The following is a 12,303-nucleotide window of genomic DNA, read 5'->3' on the forward strand; positions in this document are numbered from 1 at the left end:
CTCGGCCTGCCCCTGCTTCTCTCCTTCCAGCTCAGTCCACGAGAATGGGACACTCTCCTTCACAGGAGCCTGGGAGGGCCTAGTGGAGAGCGCGCTGTGCCTGACGCAGTGCTGCGGGCACTACAACCACACATCCTGTGCAGGGACAACCTAGAAATGGGAAGGCAGCTGCCTGCTGCGGGGGCCTGGGAGCACCACGTAGGAAAATCCCTGGCACAGACCCATGCATGTGGGCCCCTCTGCTCCAGTGATGATGACAGCTGTGTGCACCTTGCAACCCAGTGCCCTTAGGTGCTGGCCCTGCGGTCACAAGGGAACTGCTCCCAAATAAATCACAGAAATCCCCCTGTGCTTGCTCCCCTCTCACCATGGCTGTCCCACACAGCACGAGGTTGCACCCCACAACCACAGCAGCCGGTGTTTGCTGCAGACCTTGCAAGCTGAGCCTCCGCCAGGTGCCAGCTTTAGGATCCAGCCCTGGCTGCCCTCTTCTCCCCCGCAGGGTGTGGACAGGGGTAAAGCCATTACCTGAAGACGTTTCCTTCCCCTGAACACAAAGCCACCCGGTCCTGCTGTGCTTGTGTATGTCTTTTCCACAGGGACCACGGCGCCGGGCAACAGGCCAGTCCTTCTCACTTTATTGCACTCGAGAGCACCCATTCACCAACGTGGCCACGTTATATACATCGTTATTTTACAATGACCCAACAACAAAGCACTGGGACCCCAGAGCATCACACACTCCCAACCTGCTCCCTTCCCTCCTCCGCCAAGCTGCAGTGAGCCACCATTTCGGAGACCGCCGAGCGGGGTGGCATTGCTGGTGCCTGGCACCCTCGTCCAAAGCCCAGGCAAGGGTGATGCTCTGTGGCAAGACCAAGCAGGCAGCGCTGGGGCTCTTGCTGCCCGCTGCCACGCTCTGCCAGCTGCAGCAGGCCCGACCGCACTGAGGGGCGCAAGGGAGGCTCGATGCAATGCAGGGTGCTTTCCTTTCCAAGCATGAGCATCACTGCCTGTCCACTGCTGCCCCCCACCGTGGGGCAGCAGGGTCTGGGGTCGGTGCTGCTGGCTGCCACTAGGGTACACCATGTGCCAAGCAGGGGCGAAGCAAGCATGGCCAGGTCATGCTGTGGAGCTGGGCAGGGCGTATGGGGTCTGCGTATGGCAGGGGGGCAAGGAGGGGTGAGTCCCGTGGGCTGGACACCCATGTGTGCCAAAGCAGTGCCTTTGCCCCGCTCCTGGGTGCCCCATGTGAGGTAGAGCATCCTTACTGTTGCACCAGCTGGCACCCAGAGCAGCACCACTGCCCTCCAGCATCCACTCGGTGAGGGGGTGGGAAGCTCACCCCGGGGTGCAGGGGAGGCTGGGAGGGCAGGGGTGCAAAATCCCATCCCCATGCAGCTGCTGGTGCCGATGCCCGCACCCCACCATGGGACTGGCCCGCACCCTAGCCCCATGCAATAGCAGCAGGAGCCCTGCAGCTCACCATTGAGCCCCTCTGCGGCAAAACCTTTTCAACCACGGTGTGCCAGGGCCAATGAGACTGCCTGGGTGCTGCTGGGGTCCACATCCTTGACACAGAGCACTGGCAGGGCTTGGTGTGGTTGCTTTGTGGAGGATGTGAGGTGCTGGAAGCCAGGAGGGCAGCCTGGACCCCCAGTTTGCTCGGGGGAGCCAGGCAGGGGCCACAGCACCAGCAAAGCCCAAGGGAGTGGGTCTGATGGCCCCTGCCTTCAGGCAGAGAGAGTTGAGAGAGGAAAGCGAGCCCGAGTGCGGAGGGGCGTGTGGCCCCACAGGGTCCACCACCAGCAGGGGCTCTTGTGAAGAGACATGGTCAAGGGGTTCCATGCTGCCCATGGCTCAGCCCCCCCGTGGCCCCAGCCGAGCTGCTCACACTAGCACACACCACACAAAGCAAGCGCTGCGGGCCGGGGCGGGAGCCAAAGGGAGGAGAGCGGCAGCGGCCACCGCTGCTGGGGTCTCCCCTTCCCAGCCCAGTCATGCGCTGCCTCCGGGCTGCTCGGGCTGGGGGCCAGAGCTGGGGGTCCCAGCCATGGCGGCTCTGGCTACTGCAGGCAGCCAGCCCTGCTGCCCTCTCCTGACCCAGGTTTGGAGGCTGCCAGGGCCTCCCCTGTTTCTGCAGATCTCTGGGAGCTCTTGGGGCTCACAGCAGCCTTGCGGGTACCCTGGGGACTCACCAGCCCCTTCTTCTGGAGCTGGGGGCTGGACTGGGCAGATTTCCGACCCATGGAGGGGCTCTTGGAGCCCTTGGGCTTGGCTGGCTCCAGCATCTTCAGGCCCAGGATGCTGCAGTAATGGTTACACTGGTGAGCAGCTGCAAATTGCTCCAGCAGGGAGGGGAAGCAGCTTTCCTTCAGCCCCTGGTACCTGCCAACATAGTCATCCTCAGCCCCTGCTTCACACCAGGAGATGTCCTGCTGGAGCAGGGAGCCAAGGATAGAGCCCAGCTGCGCTCACCACTATGGCCCTTCACCACCCAAGTGGCAGAGCTGGACAGCTGGGGCCACCCTGGAACAGCAGCTCAGGGTCACTCACCCTTTCAGGTTGGTGGCAATCCGCACGTTGGTCATCTTCCAGCCCACTCCTGCAATGAAAGGGAGGACAACCAGCCTCAGCCCAGAGAGGGGCAGGCACTGGCACCAAGGGCCGGTCATTGCCCTGGGAGCTGGGCTCCATGGCTTGTGGGGAAAGAGGCAGGAGGGCAAGGCTGGGGCTTTTCCTCCTCCTTTCACAGGCCAATAGGGTGGCAAGGGGCCCCAGGAATCAGATGGAGATCCCTTTACCTTCCATGTCAGTCACGAGGATGTTTCCATTTGTCCACTGGTAGACCCAATGCTGGAAGGTGCAGCACTTGAGCACAACCTCTGAGGTGCCTCGTGCCACCAAGGTGCCGTCTCGCTCGGTGACACAGTACTTCTCGCAGGGCCCACCCAGATCCTCCTCCATAGTGGCATACGGGATATTGTTGGCCGGTCGGTAAATCAGGTACAGAGGAATTATCCTGTGTTGGGGGCGCACAGATGGGGTCAGCACCTGGCGAGCTCTCCCACTACAGCAAGTGGAGATTCACACCGCGGTCTGTAACCCTAGCTTTTGCCTTCCATTTGAGGGTGGGAGAAGAGCGCGCTGCCCTTTGGGATGTCCCCAGCACCCAGGGGGAACCCTCCCACCATCCCCCAGGATGCTCCGCCGGGATGCCAAGCCAGTGGAGCCACAGCACCTCACTTACTCAGGCACCACTCCAAAATCAGGGACAGCTCGTGCCTCAGCAGCAAAGATCTTGCAGTACTCACGGCTGGAGTTCTGGATTTTACATTCCTGGAGATGCAAACAGAAGAGTCAGGGCCTGTCCTGCCTTGCACCACTGCCTCCCTGGGACCCCCCACCCAGGACCACTGCCAGTTGTTTTGCTGTCCTGGTGGTCAAAGGACAAGCAAGGGGAAAGCTCCAAGCAGCTCTGTGTTGCTCAGAGGGAAGAGCTGAAGCCAAGAACAACAAGGACATCACCAGCCCGCTGGAACGCGGCCTGACCCCTCTGGAGCATTCAGAAAGTGGAAGGAAATAAAGGAAGCGGGCACAGAGCTAGGGGCCATGGCACGGACCGGGGGGAAGGTGTGGGGGACACAGGTGGATGGTGCCCCATGAGGATGCCCACCTGGATGGTGATATCATAGTTCTTCTCAATGAGGCTGTTCTCATTCTTGGTCCCAAAGACAATGAAATTGTGCACTTTGATGACACAGGTGCAGCCGGACTCAAAGACGGGCTCCAGGCCATAGATGGCTCTGGCACGGCAGGCTTTGCGCAGGAAACCAGCACCCACTTCCACATCCTCGCTCACCACACGCCCAAAGAGCTTATCCCCCCAGTAGCCTGCGTCAGCCAAACCCTTCGCGAACACCATGGGCGTCATCTCGATCTCCTCTCCAACTGGCGGAGGGAAGAGCTGGTGAGGGGGGACAAGGAGGGCACATCCTGCCCCTGCCACGGGGCTGCCCGCCCCCCATGCAGCAAGGGGCAGCAGTTGCAGCTCATTGGCACGTGGCCCTTACCTTCGATCTCCTCCCGCAAAATAAATCCTGACAGCACTAGAGCAGAGAGAAAGCAAAGAGGTGTCAAGGTCCTGCCCCGTGCACTTCCACACCAAGGGACAGCAAGGAGGATGGTGTGAATCGCTCATAAATTAGCTCATGGAGGCAGATGCACCTTGCAGAGGTGGTGTTATGGGGCGTGCAAGGTTCCCCCTCCTGGCACCAAGCCCTCTCCACAGTTCACCACACAGCCCCACAGCTGGGAGAGTGCCCAGGCTGCTGAGGGCTCCTCACCTTCTGGGCTGAGCAGAAAATCGGTGGAGTCAGTGCCGTACTCGTTGCTGATCACGCAGCGGTAGACCCCACAGTCCTTCTGGGATGCCTGCACAACAGCCAAGGCTGCCTGGCCCTCGTCGCCAGCACTGGAAGAAATGGGAGCATGGCCTCAGCCCTGCGTGAGGTCTGGGGGCACACGGGAGCCCCATCGCAGGCACTGCAGGTGGGCACCATACTGCCCTTGCAGGGCTGGAAGAGGGCTACAGAGGAAGCCAGCCCCAGGCCATCCCAGCTGCTCCCCTGGTACCTCAGGGCACCAGGAGTCCTGCTCTGCAGTCTGTACTCACAGGGACGCTTGTCCTCCAGGCAAGCCCTGTGAAATCTGGCCAGGACTGGGCTACACGCCAATAAAGGTACTTGCCTCAGAGTGTGGCTGGGGGAGGGCTGTGCTTGGGCTAATAGACCCACACCCGGATGGGACCGCTGGAAGCCAAACAGCCACAGAGGTGCGCAGCATCATTTTTGGCTGTTCACAAGTGAGGGCAGACACCAGTTCCCATCCCGCAGCCTGCCCCCCTCCAAGGGACCGGCAAAGCACAAGCTATGTATCAGCAGGCTGCCAGTCTTCTCCAGCCTGCAGCACCAAGCTTTGGGCTGGCAGTTCCTCTGGCCAAGGTAGACAGGTCTCCACAAGAACCAAAGGCCTGTTTCTGCCCCACTCGGCCAGCGTGAACCAGCCAGGGGATGGCAGGCCGCAGAGGGAAGAGGTGGGACCCTCGTCCTGAGAGCCACTGGCTCAGCAGACTCTGCTCTGGGCAGCTAGAAGGCACTGGCCGCTTCTGGTCCATCTGCCCCAGTTCAGTTGTCTGCCATAGGAGATCATTTCTGCCCCAGAAGCACCTCTTTCTGCCTGCGCATTAGAAAGGGAGCTTGAGGGAGGCTCAAAGGCATCAGGCAAAGCCTGTCCAATGTGGATGATGTTCCCACACAAGCTCCCCCAGGCTTGAGAATGAGTTGCTCTCCGTAATGCACCCAAAGGAGCATCCAGGATACAACGAGCCACCCAGACATCTGCACACGCTCACCCTGTGCAAGGGCAGTGCCAAGGGACAGAGAGAGCACAGCCAGAGCTGCTTTTTCCCTGTTGGTGCCTGCATGGAAGTGCCTGCTTGGGTGCAGCATGCAGACACAGTGTGCACAGCTGCCACCCTCCTGTGTGTCACTTGGGGTCCCAGTTTGGCAGCTCACACCCAGATCTCAGACTCTGAGATGGGCACAGCACCTTCCCTGCCCTCCCTGAGGTTCGGGTTCAGCCCCTGCCCTCCCCAGGGCTCTGCTATGCAAAGCATCAGCCCTTAAGCCAGGCTCCAGATGGAGCATCAATAGGACAAATCTGGCAGCAGCTGGGTGATCCCTCCCTCCTCAGGCACTGAGAAGATAAAGTTCATAACAGACCGTGCCATGCAACGAGCTGCCAGTAGATGCCATGACCATGCCATGCAACTTCACCCCAGTAAACGCAAGGAGCTGGACTTAAGACACAAACCCAGGGCTACGACAAGGACTACGACAAAGCGGAGCTGGCAGGTTACCTTCTTTGGGCTTCTGCTACAGGGATCTCATCCTTGTACCACATCAGCTTAGAATCACTCAAAATATTGAAGAACTGGCACCAAAGTTTCAGGTTTCCTGATGCATCGGAAAATTGTTCTGCCCTGATCTTACGAATCACCTGTGGAGCTAAGGACAGGGTGCAAAGAGATCGGTGGTGAGACACACAGCGCTGGCTGCAGCTCCGGGGACAGGCCAGCCCACCCCAGTGCCACCGCTCAGGACTCCTGTGTTGGGTATCACACCTACATCAGCACAGACTGGGATAGCACCGCCTTCCCAGGGAAGGTCTTGGAGCTCTGCCTGGATAAATACGGTGGGATACAAGTGGCACAAATTCATTCAACAGCACAGCACTGCAATACCTAGTGGGGCTCAGCCAGAGGCAATGCAGAAAAGCACTGTGCGAGGTCGGAGGAGATATTTATCTCCTGACGCAGGGGTTTGTCAGGGTTACCTGTACTTTTGCCAGTGCTGATTCCTGTGAGGGTATCACCTGGCTCCTGCAAGCGCTGCCACACCGGGTTCATGCCTTTTCTAATTCGATGCCGCGAGGGATCAAATAGCATTGACCATGGCGGTGGAAAAGGAGCATGCACCCTGCTGATGCCTGCTGGGCTCCTGACCAGCATGAGGCATGGTGAGGACCAGGGCATGCGGACCGAGAACAAGAGGATTATACGATTCCTTTGGCCAGGGAAGTCCAGGCTGTGGAGACAGCCAGCCTCCTGCCTTCCTCTGCCCTCCCTGCACTCAGGAAGAAGTCGAGGCAGATGTTTGGCTTTTGCGTGGCCAAAGGGCAACGCTGAAAACCCTGCAAATGAGCAAAACTTGCAGGGCCCCAGCTGATTATCCCCAGCTCAGTTGGCCAGGCTCCCTTCGTAGGCGACAAGGGAACATGCTCCATGGGGATTGCCTCCTCCCTTACCTTTAAATGGGTTATTTGCTTTCTTGGACTCTGCTGGTTGTGCTTCCGGCTTAGCATCTTCAGGGACCTCATGCTCACCACTGCTATCACCTGCGGGCTCCTCATACAACTTAGGAACCTCCAACGTGGCCATCTTCCTGGAGAGGGTTGGCGAGCGCTGCTCTGCAGGAGAGGACGGAGCCAGGGCAGGTGACTGCAAGAGGGCTGCATTCTTCCTGGATTGCCGTGGCGAAACAGTAGGACTTCTCATGTGCCCTAGGCTCTCTGGGGTTGCCTCCTCTTCCTCCCCCACCTGCTTGGTTTTTGGCAGGTATATTTTGCGCCGGGCCCCGGAAGCAAGCTCCTCTGGCGTGGCACAGGGTAGCACTGCCAGAGGGTCCCCAGGGCTCTCTTTTTCAGGGCTCGCTGGAGGCAAATCGGAAATATTACTAGGAGGCTGTCCCGCTCCTGCTGCTGCCATGCTGCCCACCACGATGGAGGGCACAGAGAGCTGGGGTGGCCCCTCTACCTCGGGAGCGACCCAGGCATGTCTCTTTGGTGGCACAGGCCTGCAAGCCAGCATCTCCTGGCTGGCAACGAATTCCTCGTTAATCATGCCCGTGATCCGCCTGGAGGTCCGGGGGGTCAGAGGCAAGTTCTCTGCTGTCTGGAAGAGCTGATTGTTTTGTACCTTTTCCAAAACTCGCCTTGAGGTGCTGGGGCTCAGGCCTGCAATGCCTATCTCTGGGAGCATGGCTTGCTCCGCATCAGGCTGCTCCTTGCCTCCAGGCTCAGTGTCTTCCTTCGTGGCATCCTCACTGCTATCTGACATTTTTAAAAGCAGCAGCAGATAGTTCTTCAAGGAGGAAACAAGGGTTTTGTGCTGCATCTTCTCCTCCAAAGACATCTCCGGAGACCTCTCAGGGCTAGGCAGGACCAGCGATATTGGTGGCTGAACCTCAGCATCTCCTTCAAAAGTGCCTGAAGGTGCTGCTGGCTCCTGGCGTGGAGCTGTGGCTGTGTGTGCTCCTCCTTCCTTCCCCTGAGGTCCCACAGGCACTGGTTTGGCACTCTCCTCCCCTAATGTGCTGGCTGAAACCTTCTCTTGTGGGGCAGATCCATCTGCCTTTTTCATTTCCCCCTCTCTGCTTGCAGGAGGCAGCAGCTGGGCTCCAGACAGTACCTCTCCTGCTGTGGCCTCCATCCCTGGGATGCCAGGAGCTGCAAGCAGCGCCTCCTGAGCCACCGACATCCCCACTGTGGGAACAGGAACCAGCTCTTCCTTGGCAAGTCGAACTGAAGCAGGAGCTGGCGTTTCAGTCTCCCCATGTCCCAAAGGCGTCCCTCCTGCCTCCCTGTGTGCAGTCCCAGGAGATGGCTCTGCTGCACCACTCCCTCCTGACTCTGCACAGGGACAGCTCCCAGACAGTTCTGCTCCTGCCTCCTTACTCCTCCCATCCTTGGCTGCTGCCTGGTGTGGGATTTGCTCAAGAGGAGTGTTTTCTCCAGGCTCTGGAGGACTCAATTCCTTTAGCAATGGCTCTTCCTCTCCTTGGCTTTTGTCCTCTCGATTTAACAGTCCTTGCTGGCTGGCTCTGCCCCCAGGAGCACGGGAATGTCCTTCTGCCTGTTTCCTAGAGGGAGGGTGCTCCTCACCGGACTGCACCTGCTCTGGAGAAGGTGCTGACAGCTTTGGTGGCTCCTGAGGCCTCAGCCGAGGATTCGTCCTTTTCCCACTCTCCCTGGTCTCCTGGCAGACCAGCTTCTCTTTCCTGAGCTCCTCTAACTTATTGGCTTGCTGACCGGTCTCTGCAGTTGGACTGGACACGGGACGTTTTAGGTCACTAGTGGGCTGTCCCACTGTTGCTGCAACCTAGTAAAAAAACCCAGAAAATAGAAAATTAGCATAGTTTTACTGCCCAGGACCGCTCACTGGTGCTTGTGGTCCACTTGTACCATATGGCACTGCCCAGCTCCTGCTTGGATCATGAGAATTAACCTGGTATCGCTGACACTCACTCCTCCAGGGCCTCCTGACTCCACTGTTGCTGCAGTGGGTCACACAGCCCCCTGTCATGCCACACAAAACTTTTTTTCTTGTCATCGGCTCCATCTCTTCTGCCTTTCAGTGCCACAGCTGTGCACAGCAGCGGGAGATTTGCCTCTCTAAAACATCCAATGGTTTTTGAATCAACCTCCTCCGACATGGCACCTCCCCAAGAAGCAAAACTGTCCCATTTTCATCAGCCGTTGCCAAGACCTTGTATAATTTCCTTGCTCTCTTTTAAAAAAGACTCGGTGCTCCCCCTAAACTACATCTGCAATCTCCACTCTTCGACGGGGCCATTGGTATGTTGCACCCTATCTGGATGCGGCCGCCCAAATGACTTATAGCGAAACCATACACCGTGATGTTATCTGCGCTATCCAACCATCCTGTTTCTTTGACATTCAGGAGGCTCAAATGTTTCCGACTGCAGCTGCACACCAGCAGGTGATTCAGCGAGTGGCCCGCTGTGATGGCTGAGCTTGATCCCAAGAAGATCTGGCGAAATCCCCCAGCCAAGGGGCACTGTCTATTTTACTAGGATAAGGCTCGGGGGAGGCAGTGACACTGCCGATAAAAGCTGTGCCTGGCTGATGCTCAGCCAGCAACAACAGGACAACCGCAAGGGAACAGGGCAAACCTGCAGACAACAGGCTGCCCTTCCATCCCAGAGGGTTTTCTCCTGAGGACTATGAGCTTTAAGCCTCCAAAACGAGGTCTGTGGGAAAGGAGGGCTGTCACACTTAGCTTTTCCGTTTTGTGCCACGCCGGCTTTGTTTCAATGCTTGGAAAAGCTGGGAAGGGCAATGCCTGTCTCTCAGCAAGCCCTTCTCCAAGCAATTCTTACGAGAACGTGAGTATCAGAGGACTGGGGTGGGAGGGGCAGCAGGGGGGGGGGCATTCCCGCACACAGAATTCAAGTCTGCTTCCTTGGTAGACTCCACGGGATGCCAAAGGCCAGGCAGGTTTCTGTCTCTGCACACAGGGCGTGCAGAAATAGGGACCCAGTTCACAGGGTTGCAAAGACACCCCCAAGTGCAGCACATCCCTGCTGCTGCTCCCCTACAGCCACGTCCACAGCCTGCTTTGACAGGCCAAGCATCACAACACAACACCCCCGTGCTCAAGCTTAAAAGGTTTTATTTTAAGAGATGGGCGAGCTTCATGCAGTGAAACCCCCCTGGGTTTTACCCCAGTATTTGGTCCTCTGTGGCACAGAGAGGGATGGGGATGAACACAGCCCAGTCTCACCACAGGGCCAGCCCCGGTCCCTCCGCTCAGGGGCTGAGCGCCCAAGCGGGCTGGGGATGGACCGGGTTCACAGACACACAGAGGCGGCTCTAGGCAATGGGGCTGGAGGGGACTTGGGAGAAATGTGCTTATCATCGGTGCGCGAACTAAAGCTTATTCAGAAAAGCTTTCTGGGAGCTTTTCAGGAAAGCGTCTGTCTGTAAGTAATCGTTATAAACACTCAAACTAGGGGCACATAAAAGAAATACAATAAAATTATCAGTTTCAAAGTTAGGCAAGAGCAACCATCACGCAAACCCAGCTTCTTCTCTGCTCTTGTGCATGAGGATGTTCAGAGGTCTGGCATTTTGCAAAGCCCTTCTGCTATGGATAAATCCAGCTCAAAAGAGAAGTCCCGATCCTGAGGCCCAGCTGGTTGCCAAGGCCAGGAAAACACTGGTGCTACGACCCTGTCTTGTTTAAGGGAAAGACTAAAAAAGAAAAAGACAAGCAACCCGTGTCCTGGGGGGTGAAAATATCCTCAAACACATCCGGAGGCAGCCTTAAAGGGCTTGAAAATAGCTTATTTGGTCACACAAAAGCCTGAGCAGTTTCCCCAGCATCACCGCCAAGCTGAAGCATTCAGATTCAAATGAAAAGCATTGCCTTTTGTCTGCTCAAAGGCGCACCAGCTGGTGAGTTACAGGTTTCCCTCTATGATCGGGTTTCTGAAGAGGAAAACACCTCGATGGGTGTCAGAGGCTCAGGGATGACAGCCCAAGCCTGGCTGCTACATACCAACACTTTCCACCCTCCTTACGAGCAGGAAGCATAAAAATGAGTGGAGAGGGAGAAAACGAATGGCTTTGCCACCGGCCCGCCGGTACCGCAGTGATTTCTGCAACAATATGTGGTGGATAAGGTTAGAGATGGGTTCAGGGCAGGCACTGCAGCAGGGCCAGGACCTAGACGCTGCTCCTTACCAGCAGACAGTGCTCCCACCTACGGCTAAAGAAATCTAGAAGAGGAAGAAAGGGATTTTGGTTTTTGCTGTCAGTCCCACTTTCTGTATTGTGCACTTTTCCACATCCTGAAGTATTTGCATGACCTACCGAGGGAGACGTGCTGCGCCTGGAGTGCCTCCTCTGATAGCCTTGGTCTGTACTGAAAGCGTGCCCCTACCATAGCTCAAACACCAAATCCTCTTGGCACCTGCAAATTGGACTCAGAGAACCTTTTACCGCGGAAGGGGCCATTAAAGAAAAAAGGATAAAAAAGAAAAAAGACTGGTAGCTTCCAGTCTACTATTCTAATGGAAAATGCTTTAGGTTAAGTGACAAAAATAGAAGTTGACAGAGAGATGCAGTGAGGGTCAGGAGCAGGTGCTATGCCCTGGTCCTGCACCTCCACCACAGTGAGCCTTGCCACAGAGTTTTTCCAATAGGGAAGAGCCAAAAAATAGCCCAGATCTACTGTATACACACGTTGCACTGTAAACAAAATTCAACGCCCTGCCCAGCGCAGCTCGCATGGCGTACCTGGCACGCTGCGCTCATTTGCATGGGGGGCTCATTAAGCACCGGCTGAAGCCCAGGCTCAATTGCTAAACCCAACAGATGTCATCAACCTCAGTGCCCGTCCTATACATGAGGCAGCCACCCCCAACTATAAATAGTCATTTAGTGTTCCTTGCTTAACTGATTTGGAAATATTTTGCGTGAGGTCAGCCTGCCGATTAAACCAGAGAGCTCACAGCACACCCCGGGCCAGCCAGAGACCAGCTGCTCGGCCGGAGGGCCCTGACTCACCACGCTTCCACTCGCTACCTCATCTGACATCTATTTGCAGATGGGGTGGAAGCTCTGTGGTCTGGGCACACAAAGTCTAGAAAGCCCTTTTTCCTGGGAGCTTTTGCCAGTGGAGACCTTGGCAGCAGATCCCGTGGGGTAGAGGCAGCCTCCCAGCACCGGTGCCACAACACAACCATGCCGCACAAGTTATTTTCTTGTTGCAACCCCTGCATTGGCTGCTTTCTGCCCTAGTTACCTCTGGAGTGATGGCTTTGTTTCCCTCTGATTTCTGTGGGGGGTGCTGGCCTCTCTGTCCCTCGGATGGCACAGGTCCTGCCTCTGACACCTCTGAGGACAACAGAGCCTCCTCTGTCTGCCTGCCCACTGCCA

General features: G+C 57.1%; 1 protein-coding gene across 1 annotated transcript in view; it reads right to left on the minus strand.

The window, feature by feature from the left end:
• Positions 1–2,066: 2,066 nt before the first annotated feature.
• ALPK3 (alpha kinase 3) overlaps positions 2,067–12,303 on the minus strand; it is a 24,410-nt gene continuing 14,173 nt past the window's right edge. Inside the window, 10 exon segments of the mRNA XM_035899481.1 lie at positions 2,067–2,388; positions 2,557–2,605; positions 2,805–3,022; positions 3,251–3,339; positions 3,677–3,951; positions 4,074–4,109; positions 4,347–4,474; positions 5,921–6,068; positions 6,868–8,719; positions 12,170–12,277. Coding sequence (XP_035755374.1) covers positions 2,067–2,388; positions 2,557–2,605; positions 2,805–3,022; positions 3,251–3,339; positions 3,677–3,951; positions 4,074–4,109; positions 4,347–4,474; positions 5,921–6,068; positions 6,868–8,719; positions 12,170–12,277 — 3,225 coding nt within the window.

The sequence above is a fragment of the Egretta garzetta genome, unplaced genomic scaffold (assembly GCF_000687185.1).
Source record: "Egretta garzetta isolate BGI_Z169 unplaced genomic scaffold, ASM68718v1 scaffold287, whole genome shotgun sequence".
NCBI classification, from domain to species: Eukaryota; Metazoa; Chordata; class Aves; order Pelecaniformes; family Ardeidae; genus Egretta; species Egretta garzetta.